At 36.2% G+C, this 14196-nt stretch overlaps 1 protein-coding gene across 1 annotated transcript in view; it reads left to right on the top strand.

The window, feature by feature from the left end:
- Cftr (CF transmembrane conductance regulator) overlaps positions 1 to 14196 on the top strand; it is a 177009-nt gene that overhangs the window by 126285 nt on the left and 36528 nt on the right. Inside the window, exons 19-21 of the mRNA XM_010621897.1 lie at positions 2337 to 2487; positions 4490 to 4717; positions 7618 to 7718. Of these exons, the coding sequence (XP_010620199.1) occupies positions 2337 to 2487; positions 4490 to 4717; positions 7618 to 7718 (480 nt within the window). The remainder of the gene's footprint in view (positions 1 to 2336; positions 2488 to 4489; positions 4718 to 7617; positions 7719 to 14196) is intronic.

Raw genomic sequence — 14196 nt, 5'->3', positions numbered from 1 at the left:
TTTTTCCTGCCCCCCCCCCTTTTCCCTTTTTTTTTTTTTTTTTTTTTTTGAGACCAAGTGTTACTATGTAGTTGAAGCTGGCCTTGAACTCACTGTATAGTTCTCATTCTCTTAATCTCTAACTTTATTGACTTAGATTTTCTCTTTCTTTTGGTTAGTTCGGCTAAAGGTTTGTCAATCTTGTTCATGTTTTCAAAGAACCAATTTTTTTGTTTTAATGATCTTGTGTATTTATTGTTCTACTGTATGCCATTAACTTCATCCCTGATATAATTATTTCTTTGCTTCCATTTGGTTTGTTCTTATTTGTCTAAGACCTTGACAGTCATTTATTTGAGATCTCTCTAATACTTTAATATAAGCACTTATAGTTATAAACTTCTTTCTTAGAACAGCTTGTGCTTTGCCCCAGAGGTGCTGGTAATTTTTGTATTTATTTTCATTTGATTCTAGGAATTTTTAAATTTTTTCTCTGATTTCTACAATGACCCACTGATCATTCAAAAATGAGTTGTTCAATCTCCATTGTTTGTATAGTTTCTGTGGTTTCTCTTGCTGTTGTTTTGGTTTCATCCCATTGTGATCTGATAGGATGCAAGAAACTACATATTTCAGCATTTTTTTTTCGTGTTTGTTATGGCTTGCTTTTTGATCTAAAATATGATCTGTTTTGGAGAACATTGCATGAGCTGTTGAGAAGAATATACATATTCTGTAGTTGTTGCAGGGAATGATCTGTAAACATCTGTTAAGTCTATTTGACATGTGGTATAGCTTAGCACTGATGTTTCTTTTTTGATTTTTGTGTGTGAATGACCTATCTGTTAGTGACAGTGGGAGAATTGAAGTCATCCACTATTATTATATTGGGACCTATGTGTCTTTTTATGTTAAGTAGTGTTTCTTTTATAACATCGAATTCACCAATATTAGGTGCATATGTATTTAAATTAGAAAAATATAAAATAAAAGGAAGAAAATGGAAACAAAGTCTTTGTAAAAAGGGAAGTGTTGAGGTGGGAAGGAAGGCTAGGGGAATGGGGAAAAAAATAAGAACCAAGATAATGTCATGTACAGGTACAAGATCCCAATGATGAATGTATTGTATATCTAAAATGTGCCAATAAAGATTCAGTTTATAAAAAAAATTAAATTATATCTTCTTGTTTGCTTGTTCCTTTTACTGTTATAGTTTGCTTTGTAAAACTGAGCACACCAATATTAGTTGCATATATGTTTAAATTGGTAGATTGATTCTTTTCTTTATCTCCTCTGACTAATTTTATCTTGAAGTCTGACACTCAGTGTTTGCAGTAGGGTAACTCCAGAGGTCCTTAGGTGTGATAATCTTGTGACTTCTGATTCCTAAGAATGACTCAGCCTTAAACCTAAACCCTTTCTCTGAATGGCTCCTGATTATTCTATGACAAAATATGGCAGGAGCTGCAGTGCATTTCCTGTCCAACGCTAGCTTGCCACACAAAGGGAATTACTCTCAAAGTAAAATCTATACTGTATTTACAGGTTGTAATAAGTATGGGTTTCTCCTGGCACTAGGGCTGCCCGTCTGTTGTTTATCATTGAGGTTGCCAGTCCTCTTTGGGTTTGCCATGTGTATTCAGACAGAGTCAGGTCTTCCTGTTAGGAGCCAAAACATTCCACAGTGCTTTGTTCTCTTCTCTGCATTGTCTTCTGCTTTCCATGATTTTAAGCATTCCTGTGGATTTTGTCTTGATTCTCAGAGCTCTTTGTCTATTTCTCCTTGTTAAGTATTTGTTTTCCAGGTGCCTTAATTCTAGATCCTGGGGAAGCTATGCTTTGCTATACTGGCTTCTACTCCCTCTGTTATATTCAATCCTCCTAAACCTGTGTTAAAACCAAATATTTCTGAAACAGCTCCAGAGTAAATACCCAGTTTTTGAAAATTATCTCAACCAAATAAATCCTAAAATTTACACTCGTACTGAAATTATTTCAAAATAGCATTTTTTAAAAGAGAAAAAGGTCAAGCTGAAAATTTCATATTCATTTAAAATTTGTCCTACATAACTGTAAGTTGTCTGTGAAATGAAAATATATTGAATTCAAGGAGTGCCATGTCTTCAAAATATCAAATGTGTTATTGTCATTGACTTAAACAATTTTATGAATTTTCATAGAATCTGGAAAAGTGTATTTCAAAATAGCTGCCTTCCCAGTAGAAGGGTGCCGTGTCTGTTATTGAGAATGAGTGAGAGTGCGTGGGATGAGTGAATGTAGATATAAATCACTAACATCTTGTCCGCTTTATGATGTGAAAACATTTACTCACTGATATGTTTTCTTTAACTCTGCAGTTGCTATTAATTGTGATTGGAGCTGTAGCAGTTGTCTCAGTTTTACAGCCTTACATCTTCCTGGCCACCGTACCAGTGATAGCAGCTTTTATTACGTTGAGAGCATATTTCCTGCACACTTCACAGCAACTCAAACAGCTGGAATCTGAAGGTATGACCTTGAATGTGCAGTGCACATTGTGGAAAAGGCCACAGGAGCTCTGGGGAATCCTGCATTAACCCACTCTTCAAAAAATAAAAAAAAAATCCTGCTTTTACCCTATATAGTAATGATTTTGGAAGTGTATATGTATACAAAAGGAAACTACACTACAAAGTACAAATGGATTGTTTATGTATTCACTGTACTGATATGTGTCTGTTGTACACAATGCTTACATTCATCATGGGGAGTTGGTACATGTACATAACATAGCTTATTTCTTCTTTCTTAAATCCCCTTCCTTTCTCTCTTTTTCCTCCTTCTCTTGACCCTCTTCTCTTTTGCAAAAGATCTATTTCCCTATTGCCCATTACCTTTTATTTTGCTCTACAATTTATTTTATATTTTGTGTTTCTCATAGAGGAGGAACTGTGTGATATTTAAGCTCATGTCTCTGATTTATTTTACATAACATTATGGTCTCAAGGTGCATCCATTTTCCTTCAAATGATTGTTTTTATTAATTAATGACCATTTGACTTTATTTTGATTTTGAAGCAAGGGTATAGAATCTTACCAGGATTGCTGAACAGGACTTTCATTCATAATTAATTAAATTAAACAGCAGTGAGCTATCACTGAGATAAAGACACTAGACATAATTCTCTTGGGCTTATTGCCTTCAGATCCTTCCTTCCAAATCTTCTTGAACCCCTTGATAAGCACATTTTTTAATCAGCCTTGACATAGGTGCATTTTTTTCTTTAAAATTAAAAAAACATTTTTTTCATTGAGTTTATGGGTACATTTTAGGTATACAGTACAGTTACATTCATCACTGGGATCTTGTACCTTTACATGACAGGTCTTGGTTCTCATTTTTTCCCCATACCCCTGCCCTCCCTTCACCCACTTCACCATTCCCTAATTACAAAGACTTTGTTTCCATGTTTTTCCTTTTCTCATATTTTTTCTCTTCCTTCTTTACTTTTCCCTATCCTTCCCCTACTCCTTTAGCAAAATTGAAAAAATTTTTATTGTTTCACATAATGATTGTATTCCTTGTGGGAGTTGGTATTTGTACATAGTATGTCTTAATTTTATTTTTTAATTAAAAATTTTTTTCTTATCTAATACCAGCGATTGAACTCAGGACCTTGTGCTTCTGAGGCAGGTGTGCCGCCACTGAGCTAAATGCCCTGCTCACTTAATTTTATTTCTATCCCTTCCCCCCTCCTTCTATCTCTTGGTCTCCTTCCCTTTTGCAGAAGACCTCTCTTGTTATCTTTTATCTCTTGTTATCTTTTATTTTGGTCTTTATTTACATTTTGAGTTTCTCATATAAGAGAAACTATGTGATGTTTAAGCTTGTGTGTCTGATTTATTTCACTTAATATTATGGTCTTGTGCATCCATTTTTCTACAAATGACTCAAATTTATCCTTCTTTATGGCACTCAATTGTGTATAAATACCAGTTTTGATCTATTCATCTGTTAGTAGACATACAAGCTGCCTCCTAGGGTTTTCTATTATAAATTGTGCTGCTATAAATATGGGTATTCATGTATCACTGTAATATTTTCACTTTCAAGGGATAAACTTCTAATATATTTCTGCTTAGAAGTTTCTAGCTAAATTTGCATAACTTTCTTGAGACACTTGAAAAATACTTTTAAAAGAAAAAAATTATTTCTCAGCAGTGAATAATTTAGAATCAGCTAGAAAGAAAATGCCCAGTACTAAGAAATAGAAATAAACAATAGCAATGATTTTGTAATAAGTTTTTATTCCATGGTACAAGAAAATTTCCTTCCGTTTACAAAGGAAGGGTAACTCATTAAGAAAAACTAACAGATCCCTTTTGGCACCAGAATTAAAAACCTCTCCAACCTCTCCTCTCCATTTATGATATGATCAAGATAAGTAAGTCTTTTAAAGGATCATAGCAATATGAAATTGCATTCTGTGTTTACATGATTTGCATCGTTTTCTATGGGAATATTTCACAGGCAGGAGTCCAATTTTCACTCATCTTGTCACAAGCTTAAAAGGACTATGGACACTTCGTGCCTTTGGACGGCAACCCTACTTTGAAACCCTGTTCCACAAAGCTCTGAATTTACATACTGCCAACTGGTTCTTGTATTTGTCAACACTGCGCTGGTTCCAAATGAGAATAGAAATGGTTTTTGTCATCTTCTTCATTGCTGTTACCTTCATTTCCATTTTAACAACAGGTACTACATACTCCTTAACAATTTAGCTAAGCCTGTAAGTCAAAACTTATCTTTAAGCAGAGTTTGTATTGGTTTTATTGTTAAACAAATGATTTCTTTGAACTTCTGTGGTTTTTTGTTGAGCAAATAATTTTCCTGTTTCACAGTTAAAAGCAACTGAGATACAGAACATCAGATAGCAAATCTATGAGTGAATGAAAAAAAAAATCTTTTGTGTTCATATTAGTAAAAGATCTTGGCTTCAACGCTTACAGATATCTTTATTAAAGAATTCTCTGAATAATGAGAAATATTCACCTGTATAGATACACACACAAATACACACAGACATACCTCCTTTCTCCCTTTCCAGTAAGTTTTGTTCCTTTAATCACTAGCTGGTGAAATTATTTACCTAATATGAATTCTGCATGAAGGAAAACTGCCACAGAAGGGAAAAAACTTAGCTGTAAGAGGCATAAACCAGGCATGATGGTGCATACTAATATTCCTAGCAATCTGGAAAGCTGAGGCAGGAGGATCACAAATTAAAGACCACTCTAAGCTAAATAGCCTGGATCATAAGGAGACCCTGTCTTAAAAACAAAAAACAATATGCCATATTTTCGAATATAGAAGTTCTTAATTCAGGCTTGAGAAAAAAACACAAATATTTTATAATAAGTAAAATAAAAATTTATATATATAAAAACAGTGTGTGTGTGTGTGTGTGTGTGTGTTTGTGTGTGTGTGTGTGTGTGTGTGTGAATGACAATGGACAAAGATTCAGAGGAAATGCCGAATCAAGGCCAACTCTACAGGACTGTTAGATTATAAGAACCCCCAAAAGAAGTACCAGTTGGAAGTTACAAGTAGCCCCAGGGCAGGCAGCACCATTGGGCCCTCAGAGGGACCCAAGGGCACCAGAGTGTCAGCAGCAGGCATCCTTCCCATCTCTTGAACACTGCCGCTGAACTGTGTGAGTTCCTTGCCATGACTATTTCATTTGTTTCTCTCTCTCAGATGGGTTTTATTAGCTGGGCATGTTGGCACAAACTTGTAATCACTTGTGAGGCTGAAGCAGGAGGACTGCAAGTTTGAGTTCAGCCTGGCAAACGTAGTGAGACCCTGTCTTAAAATAAAAAATAAAAATGAGTGGTCATATATCTCAGTGCAAAGGCCTTGGGTTGAATCCTCTTTAGCATAACAAACAAACAAACAGTTTCTTGGTGTACAGGGCCATGCTACATGGATTTTATGTGGCCTTAGTTCTGGCTCCCTAAATTAGTGGGAGAGTTGCTCTGTCCAGAAGGAAAAGGAACAGGCTTTGATTAGCTTAGGGATCTACCTGTCATGCATCTACACAGCTGCCATGATGGTAGGAAACTACATATTTGCTGTTCTCTCAGTCACAGCAGCCACCAGACCAGTGATACAGAAAATATATAAATGGGCAGGAAAATTCATGAGTCATCTACAGTACCATCATTCATTTCTGCCAATTTTTTTAAACTAAGGATTTTCTTAGAGTTAAAATATTTAATGTTTTCATTTAAGTTACTTGAAATAGGGCAAAAATTGGCAAATTTTAAAAATGAAGATTTGTTAACAATTCAGACCAATATATCATATAATGATTAAGCGTATGACCGAATCCTGCCTTTACCAGAGGCAATAGCCAAAGCATGTAACAATCAGCATAGTACAGAGCCTCCTAGCCCAATCAGATGTCCAACCAGAGCAGATGTCAGCCACCTGGCCGTAACAGTCCTGACTCTACTGGCCTTCAGATCTTTTAACTTGAAAACATTAGTTTCCCCAAGCCTCTCATTTTTCTCATGTATATAGAAAAAAGTAATAAAACCTATCTCATACATTTATGGTAGGTAGTAAATGTGATAATCTGTGTGAAATATTTTGCTTCAGGGCCTAGTCCACAGCAAATAATACCTTATGTTTTTATTAAAATTTTACCTTATTTTTGCCTTAATCTTCAGACCATGTAATATATTAGAGCCCTGACTCTATCTTAACTGTTAGAATAAATTATTTAGTACTAAGAAAGCAGAAATATGTACTGTCTACAGCAAGTCTTCTGTCAGAGGAATTGTGAAAAATATTTAAATTAATAGGATGAATTATTTCTTCCAAATTTCTAACCATACAAGAGTTTTATCATGCACTTTAGATTCAAGTAATACCAAGTGGGAATTGATAGCCTAAATTAATAATAATTTAAGAGCATTCCTTTTACAAAATCTTTATGAACATAAGAATGAGTACTCAGGAATTTTAATTAGTGGTCTCTCATAACCCTGAAAAAAACATTTATTCTAATTAATCACTAAATCATTGTTCTTCTCTAGGAACTAGTCATTTTGCCCTCCGTCCTTCCACTTCTTTTCTTAATGTAATAGGCAATCCTCTTTTTCTAAATGGCAGACCCATTAGTTTTCTGGCTGCCTGGTGAAGCACTAAAGTCATTTTCTTTCCATTAGAGTCTGATTAGCAAAGAAACTTGGCTTTGCAAAAGGTAAATCACATCTAAACATCCTGAAGGTGATACGCAAATGATCCTTGCCCTGCTTTTGACTTTTTGTAGAGGAGCTCATTATGATACAGGACTTTACAATAAACATGGTATCAACCCAATACCAACAACTACTTCCACACATAAAACCTACTTTGAAAAGGTGACTCTTTCCTAATATTCAATCAGTCTTTGATTTAAAATATTGATTGGTTGCTTCAGAAGGGCATCACTGCTCCTGTGATGGACTGAGATAAAACAGAGATGGTTAAGATCAACATGAAATCGAACTGTATATTTAATGTGATATGTGCCATAGAGGCGGAAAAACGAAAGTAGTTCATAGCAGAGAGAATTAACGTGAGCATTGTTCTGTGTGTTTTCCATGCAGGTGAAGGAGAAGGATCAGTTGGTATTATTCTAACTTTAGCTATGAACATCATGAGTACATTGCAGTGGGCTGTAAACTCCAGCATTGATGTGGATAGCTTGGTAAGTCATCATTATTTTTTATTTTCTGAAAAAATGTAGACAAGCCAGAAAAGTATAGGAACAATGTAAAGAATAACTGTCCAATACTAGCTTAAGGAGTAAAATGTTAGAAAGAAATTTAAGGCCACTGTATATATCTCATTAAGCCCATATTTCATGTTTCCTCTACATAGAGACCCACTGTGAAGTCTCATGCTACAGTAAACATTCTTGCACACGTTTCCTTTGCAGGATATATATCAAGCCAGAAAAGTATAGGAACAATGTAAAGAATAACTGTCCAATACTAGCTTAAGGAGTAAAATGTTAGAAAGAAATTTAAGGCCACTGTATATATCTCATTAAGCCCATATTTCATGTTTCCTCTACATAGAGACCCACTGTGAAGTCTCATGCTACAGTAAACATTCTTGCACACGTTTCCTTTGCAGGATATATATATAAATTGCTCTTAAATCTGTTGTACCAATATATACCCCTATCAGAAGAGTGTAAGAATTCTCATAGCTTTATATCTTCAGCAGTTTTTTTTTCTATCATGTTTTGGCAATATGATGGGTATAAAGTGATTATTGAGAAGACAGGCAGCTTAACCTGTATTTGTTGGCCATTTGAGTTCCTCTTTTGTTAATTTCTTGTTTATATCATTGCTCCTTTTCAGCTGAACTGAACTGGGTTTTTCTTCTTACTTGATCTGAAGAAGTTTATGAATTCTGTATAATTTTGAGTTTTACCTATTTTAAACACAGTCTTTAAGCCAGTAACTTGGCTTATAGTGTCTTTGGATAAAAAGACTCTTTTAAATTATTAATTTGTTAATATTTTCCTTTAGGGTTTGTACTTTTGGTATCTTGAAGAAATTCTCCCCTATCTTGAGTTTTCAAATTCAGCAGCCTAACACGTTTCATAATAATCTTTTCTTATTTTTAAAATCTCCTGAGTCTTATTCATAGCTTCTTTCATATTCCTTGTTTATCTTTCCTTTCTCTTTTTGCTTAATGCTGCCACACATTGTGTACTTTATTGGAATGTAGAGAGACCTAAGTTTGATTTTGTTGTTCTTGTTTTTGTCCCCTATAACGCAGAGCCTGCAGTGATGTTTTTCTGCTGACACTGTATCAGGGCACAGATCTCATGACAGTAAGAGTGAGAAGTGAAAAGAATCGAGGCATCTTTTCTCATTTTTACTTTAATAATCAAATGTATAACTTTCGATTTGGTTGTACAGTTGGCCCGGGTACTTCATCACTGATTTCTTTTAGGCCTTTTGCAGTACTAATTTGAAAACCACTCATCCATTCTTGCATTTCCGGAGGGTCTAGAAACCTTAGTAAAAATTGATCATGTAACACTATTATTTCACTTTTTGCTTAAACTTCTTTCTCTGTTCTCTGAAACAGGTCACATGTTCTCAAACCACATATTCACTTAATTATGCAACTTGCATAATCAATACCTATCAGAACAAAAAGGAATAAAAATATCTCTATGGAAAAAACCTTTTAATATATGCCACTTGCCTGTTTGTCTCCATATTTTATCGAAGCGTCTTAATAACTGTTGAAATGTAATTTATTGTTAACATGATTTATAATTGTTTCTTTTCCTACAACTTTCTAGTTTGACTAAATGTTCTTCTTCATTATTTGATTTTTGTTGTTGTTGTGGTGATGGTTGTTTTGTTTTGTTTTCAGTACTGGGGATTGAACTTGGGACTTGGCATTTGTGAGGCAGGTGGCAGCACCACTGAGCAAAATTACCACCACCCACCCCCTTTTTTTTGCTGTACTAGGGATCAAACTCAGGACCTTGTATTTTCAAGGCAGATGCGGTGCCACTGAGCTTAATCCCAGGCCCACTTCTTCATTCTTTTCTTCACTTATGCTTTTGGAATTGGGTCTTGTAAATATGTGTAAAAATGTTTTTGTTGGAAAGTAACAGGACAATACTAAATATCATCCTTGCATTTGTTAGCCCTCTAACTTTCTCGAACTCTGAATTTACATTTTAAAATTCCTCTGTACTTTACCTGTTTATTTATCTAAAAACATCACTTAACCTTGTACAGTTCTCCTTGCTGTATTAATTTTCCTGGTTTATGTAATAGCCACTACATGTAGATGTCAGAACTTTTGTTCAGTAGATTTCTCTTCTGCATATCCAATCTCCATGAAAGTTCCCTTAAGGTATTTTCTCTTTTCTACTGTTTTACCTCTGCATCTTGAGCTTTGTGACATGTGCTTTGACATTCTTTCATCTCATGTTATAAAAGGACCTTAAGCAAGGACCCATTGTGTTACAATACAGTCTGTAAAAAGTATCAACATTTGGATTTGATTTCATTTTTAAAAGTCATGCTCTTTTGTTTGACTAACAAAATGAATAATCAAGTTTTCATGTCCTTGCCAAACAGCACAAATGGCCTTTCCTAGACCTGTGTGCATTTATCTTGCTATTAATTCCCATCATACTGCCATCACCCACATAGTTGCTTTATAACTTCTTTATTTTCATCTTGGCATATGTTGAGAGTAGGAAGAAGAGGCAGACAGTGCTATGCCCTTAGATTTTTTTGTTTTGTTTTGTTTTTGGTTTTTGAGACAGGGTCTCACTATGTAGTTGAGACTGACCTGGAACTCACTATGTACCCAGGCTGGTCTTGAATTCACAAAGATCTTCCTGCCGCAGCCTCCCGAGTGCTGGAATTACAGGCATGAGCCACCACTCCTGGCCTATGCCCTCAGATTTTATGTTGATATAATGATCCTGTGACCCTGTGGCTCCTTTTTTTGTTGTTGTTGTTGTTACTGGGGATTGAACTCGGATCCTTGTGCTTACAAGGCAGGCACTAGAACCACCGAGCTAAATTCCTGGCCGAACCTGTGATTTCTGAAGAAAAATTCAGTGTGTTATCATTTTACTTTATTAAGTTATTAATTGAACTTAGGGCTGAGTTTAAAATGAAATAAACAAGATATTTTTCTTGATATACACATTTTTAAGTGTAAGGCTATTCAGCAAAAAGACCTTTAGAATTGGAATGTTTCATTCACCCTGTTTCCCCCAAAATAAGACCTAACCAGGAAATGATCAGCCTTGCAAACTATATTTTATTATAGCATGCATGAAAGAGTAAAAACATTGACAGATCTCAAGCTATAAAAATGACAGTATAATTTTTTTTCTTGCAATACTGGGGATGGAACCCAGGGCTACACACATGCTAGATAAGCAGTCTACCACTGAGCTACATTCTCAGCTCTTTTTAAAGGTTTTTACTTTGAGTTAGTGTTGCTAAATTCCCAGGCTAAGCTCAAATGGGATCCTCCTTCCTCAAGCTCCTGAACAGCCGGGATTACAGGTGTTCGACACCTCATCCTGTGTAATGTGGCTTTTCTTTTACCTCCCATCTGTTGCTTATACCCAGGTGCCTAGATTTCTCTGGCTTTCAATTAGCTGAGATAATATTTGTATGATAACACATGCTATCTCAAGTTACTTTGTATTTATGATCATACATCTCAAATACCAGCATTCAAAACTCCAACAACCGTTTTTATTATGTTGCCCTGCTAAGTTCTTTATTTTATTCTCCCAAACAGCTCTTCCCATCCTCTTGTCTACTGTTAAGTACTCCAGTACTTTCACCCCCTGCACTTTTAATCAGTGACTTTGGCTGCCTGCTGCATAGAAATAAATAGGTGTAACCAGAGAGAATTCCCTCACTCCTCCCCACCAGATGCACCTACCACACCTCTACCCCCCCCATGTCCTTGCTCCTGTGCAGGCCAATAATAGGTAGTTGTCCTCTCTATGAGAACTTTCTCACTAGCATACGAATATTCTCCCAGCTCCCATCCCATTTCTTTTACCTAGTTCATTAAAGCAAAACTGCCTGAGAGCACCTCTCTCCATTTCCTTCCCCCATTCTTTCCACAGCCTGCTTTTGAATTTCATTTCTATCCCCCATTTGACTCATAACCAACGTCTTGCCCAAGCCAATATCCTTTCAGGAGTTTGCATGGACCTATGCTGATGCTACTTCCACCTTGTTTGCCTGCTGCCTCCTGGTTCTTCTTTAGTCCTGTCCTCTGCCTCCTCTCCTCTTACAGGTTTTTAAACATCAGCTAGATCACATCTAGCTGTTATCATATGACCCTATGCTTCAGAAACCATCTCTTAATGAATCATAAATTCCTCTCTTTAGTGTAGACCTCTCTCCTGATCTGTGAAATACACTGAACTACCATTTGATACCTTCATATTCATAAAACACAGTATAATAGAATATCTTTCAGTAGACTTGACATTTTAGGGCATAAATTCTTGTATCGTATCACCTCAGAATATATCCAGTATCTTAAGAGACCATTAGAATGCGACAAAGCTTCTACTTTACCTACTATTTTGTCTGGAAGGTTAAATGAATAAATGAAGAAGAGCCAGAAAGAGGGACAATAGTAATGTTTCAAGATTAGCAATAGTAGGCAATCTGGTGACTAACAAACTGCTCAAAACTGAGTAACCTTGCTTGAATGAGGCAGTTGAGAATTCATGTCTTTTCAGGACTATCTACTGCAGAATGAACACAACTAAAATAGTCTCAGCAAGTGAATATTATCTTGCTTCCATATTCCAAGTGAAGCAGTAGGTGACCACCTCAGTTCCCAGTAGATGTCTGCCCCATTTAACTGCGTTTCTAATAAGGCAAGAGGAAAGGGAGAGTTGGTATAAGAGAACGACAGTGAACCTGAAGGGTGCACGTTTAGATTCCCGTTAATGAGGCTTCAGAAGGTTTTTGCTGCATGGTTGATGTAATCTGAGAAGAGTTTTCTGTCAATAGAAACTCCCTCTGTCTTTCCTTTGTTCTTTCATTGCCTGTGTTTGTTTTGGTTTCCAGTAAAGATCAAGTGACTGATTGTACAATGACCAACATGAAACCTACTGGGAGAAGAAAAGGGAAATCTGACTTTTTTTCATGGATCCCCGTGCTTAATGCTCTTGCACTAAAAGCAGTTTCAATTATAAACATCTAAAAGGAATTATTTCTCTTTTTTGGCCTCCTTTTATGGCCTCTTATCCATATTTCTATGTTTTTTCTGATAGAGGAAATGATGTAGGACCTCTAAATAATATAGAGGGAATATAACTCAACCTGCTAGATGTCTGACATGCCAACTTTGTGTTCTCTAAACTGAAGAATGAATTCTAAGGAACAATGGAAGTTCAAGAGCAGGATGTATTTATTGAAGGGGGAGATATAGCTCCTGAGAGGGAGGAGGGGACCCAAAAGTGAGATGCTGAGGACCCTGCTTCTCAGGAGAAGTTTTATAGAGCACAACCATGTGGGTACAATGTGGGTTACCGCTACGATCAACCAATAAGATTATAACTATAGTCACTTAGGAAACATTGGTCCCATGGGAAAGCAAGTCATGTAGCAAGTGTACATGGAAGGAACAAAGACCTTTTCAGGAAGGGATGAATCTGATGGTCTTGGCCACGCAATCAAGGTGACTGACATCTACCTGGACTTCATCAGACCAGGTGTTACCATTTACCTTAGGCCTGGTCATTTTGTCTTTATCTTGAGGCCTTCCCTGCAACAGATGTGCTTCTGGCCGAAGTTGTAATGTATTTATACCTTTATCCTGACTCTCTTGAGGATCCAGCTCTGGCTGGCGACCTATAATACTTTTATCTAGCTCAGTTGCTAAAATACTCTCCCTCTGAAGAGGTACCCCTAAACTACAGTGAGGGGGCAAGGGATGATGACCATTCTGACTAGGCCAAAGGAAGTTGTAGTTGTGCTTGAGAGTAAGAGACACTCTCTAAAGGGTCCTTGATAGACATCAGGAATTCTCATCTTGGGTAGGCATATAACTTTAAGTCTGGAGGCAAAAGAAACAGTTGTGTTCATGGGCCAAATAATAAAATCAGCAAGACTATTGCGAATATAAGCAACACATGTTTTCATCAGGAAGAACCAGTAATAGCCTTCTACATAGAGGAAAAGGAGGTCTGGGGAATTTTAGAATCTGACATGGTCTTAACCTATCATTTACTATCTTGAGCAGCCCTTGAGGTATCAGTAGAAGTTATCAGGAACAGACCATTTAGTACACAGACCATTTAGCTTTTACAATCTTAAAGGTACCCCCTTGTGCTGCTGTTAGAATGCCTAATACCATCTGATTCTGGAGGATGGCTTGTATGATTCATCTTACTTTTCATTTAGGAGAGAGAGCCTGGTCAGTGTATCATCTAAGGTCCATTGAGCATAGTTAGTCAAGGCCTCAATGTGTGTTGTATGACATCCTCTAATCCTAGGGAAAGGACTAAAATAGAAGCCAAATGATCATACTTCATGAAACACACTTCTAGACCATCACAGTCTTATATAGGTAAGTTTGTAGGTTTGTTGATACACACACACACACACACACACACATATTACATATATATATATATATATATA

This window comes from Fukomys damarensis, unplaced genomic scaffold (genome assembly GCF_012274545.1).
Source record: "Fukomys damarensis isolate Sample0158 unplaced genomic scaffold, DMR_v1.0_HiC HiC_scaffold_4, whole genome shotgun sequence".
In the NCBI taxonomy this organism is placed as follows: Eukaryota; Metazoa; Chordata; class Mammalia; order Rodentia; family Bathyergidae; genus Fukomys; species Fukomys damarensis.
This window is presented reverse-complemented; position numbering and strand designations above follow the sequence as displayed.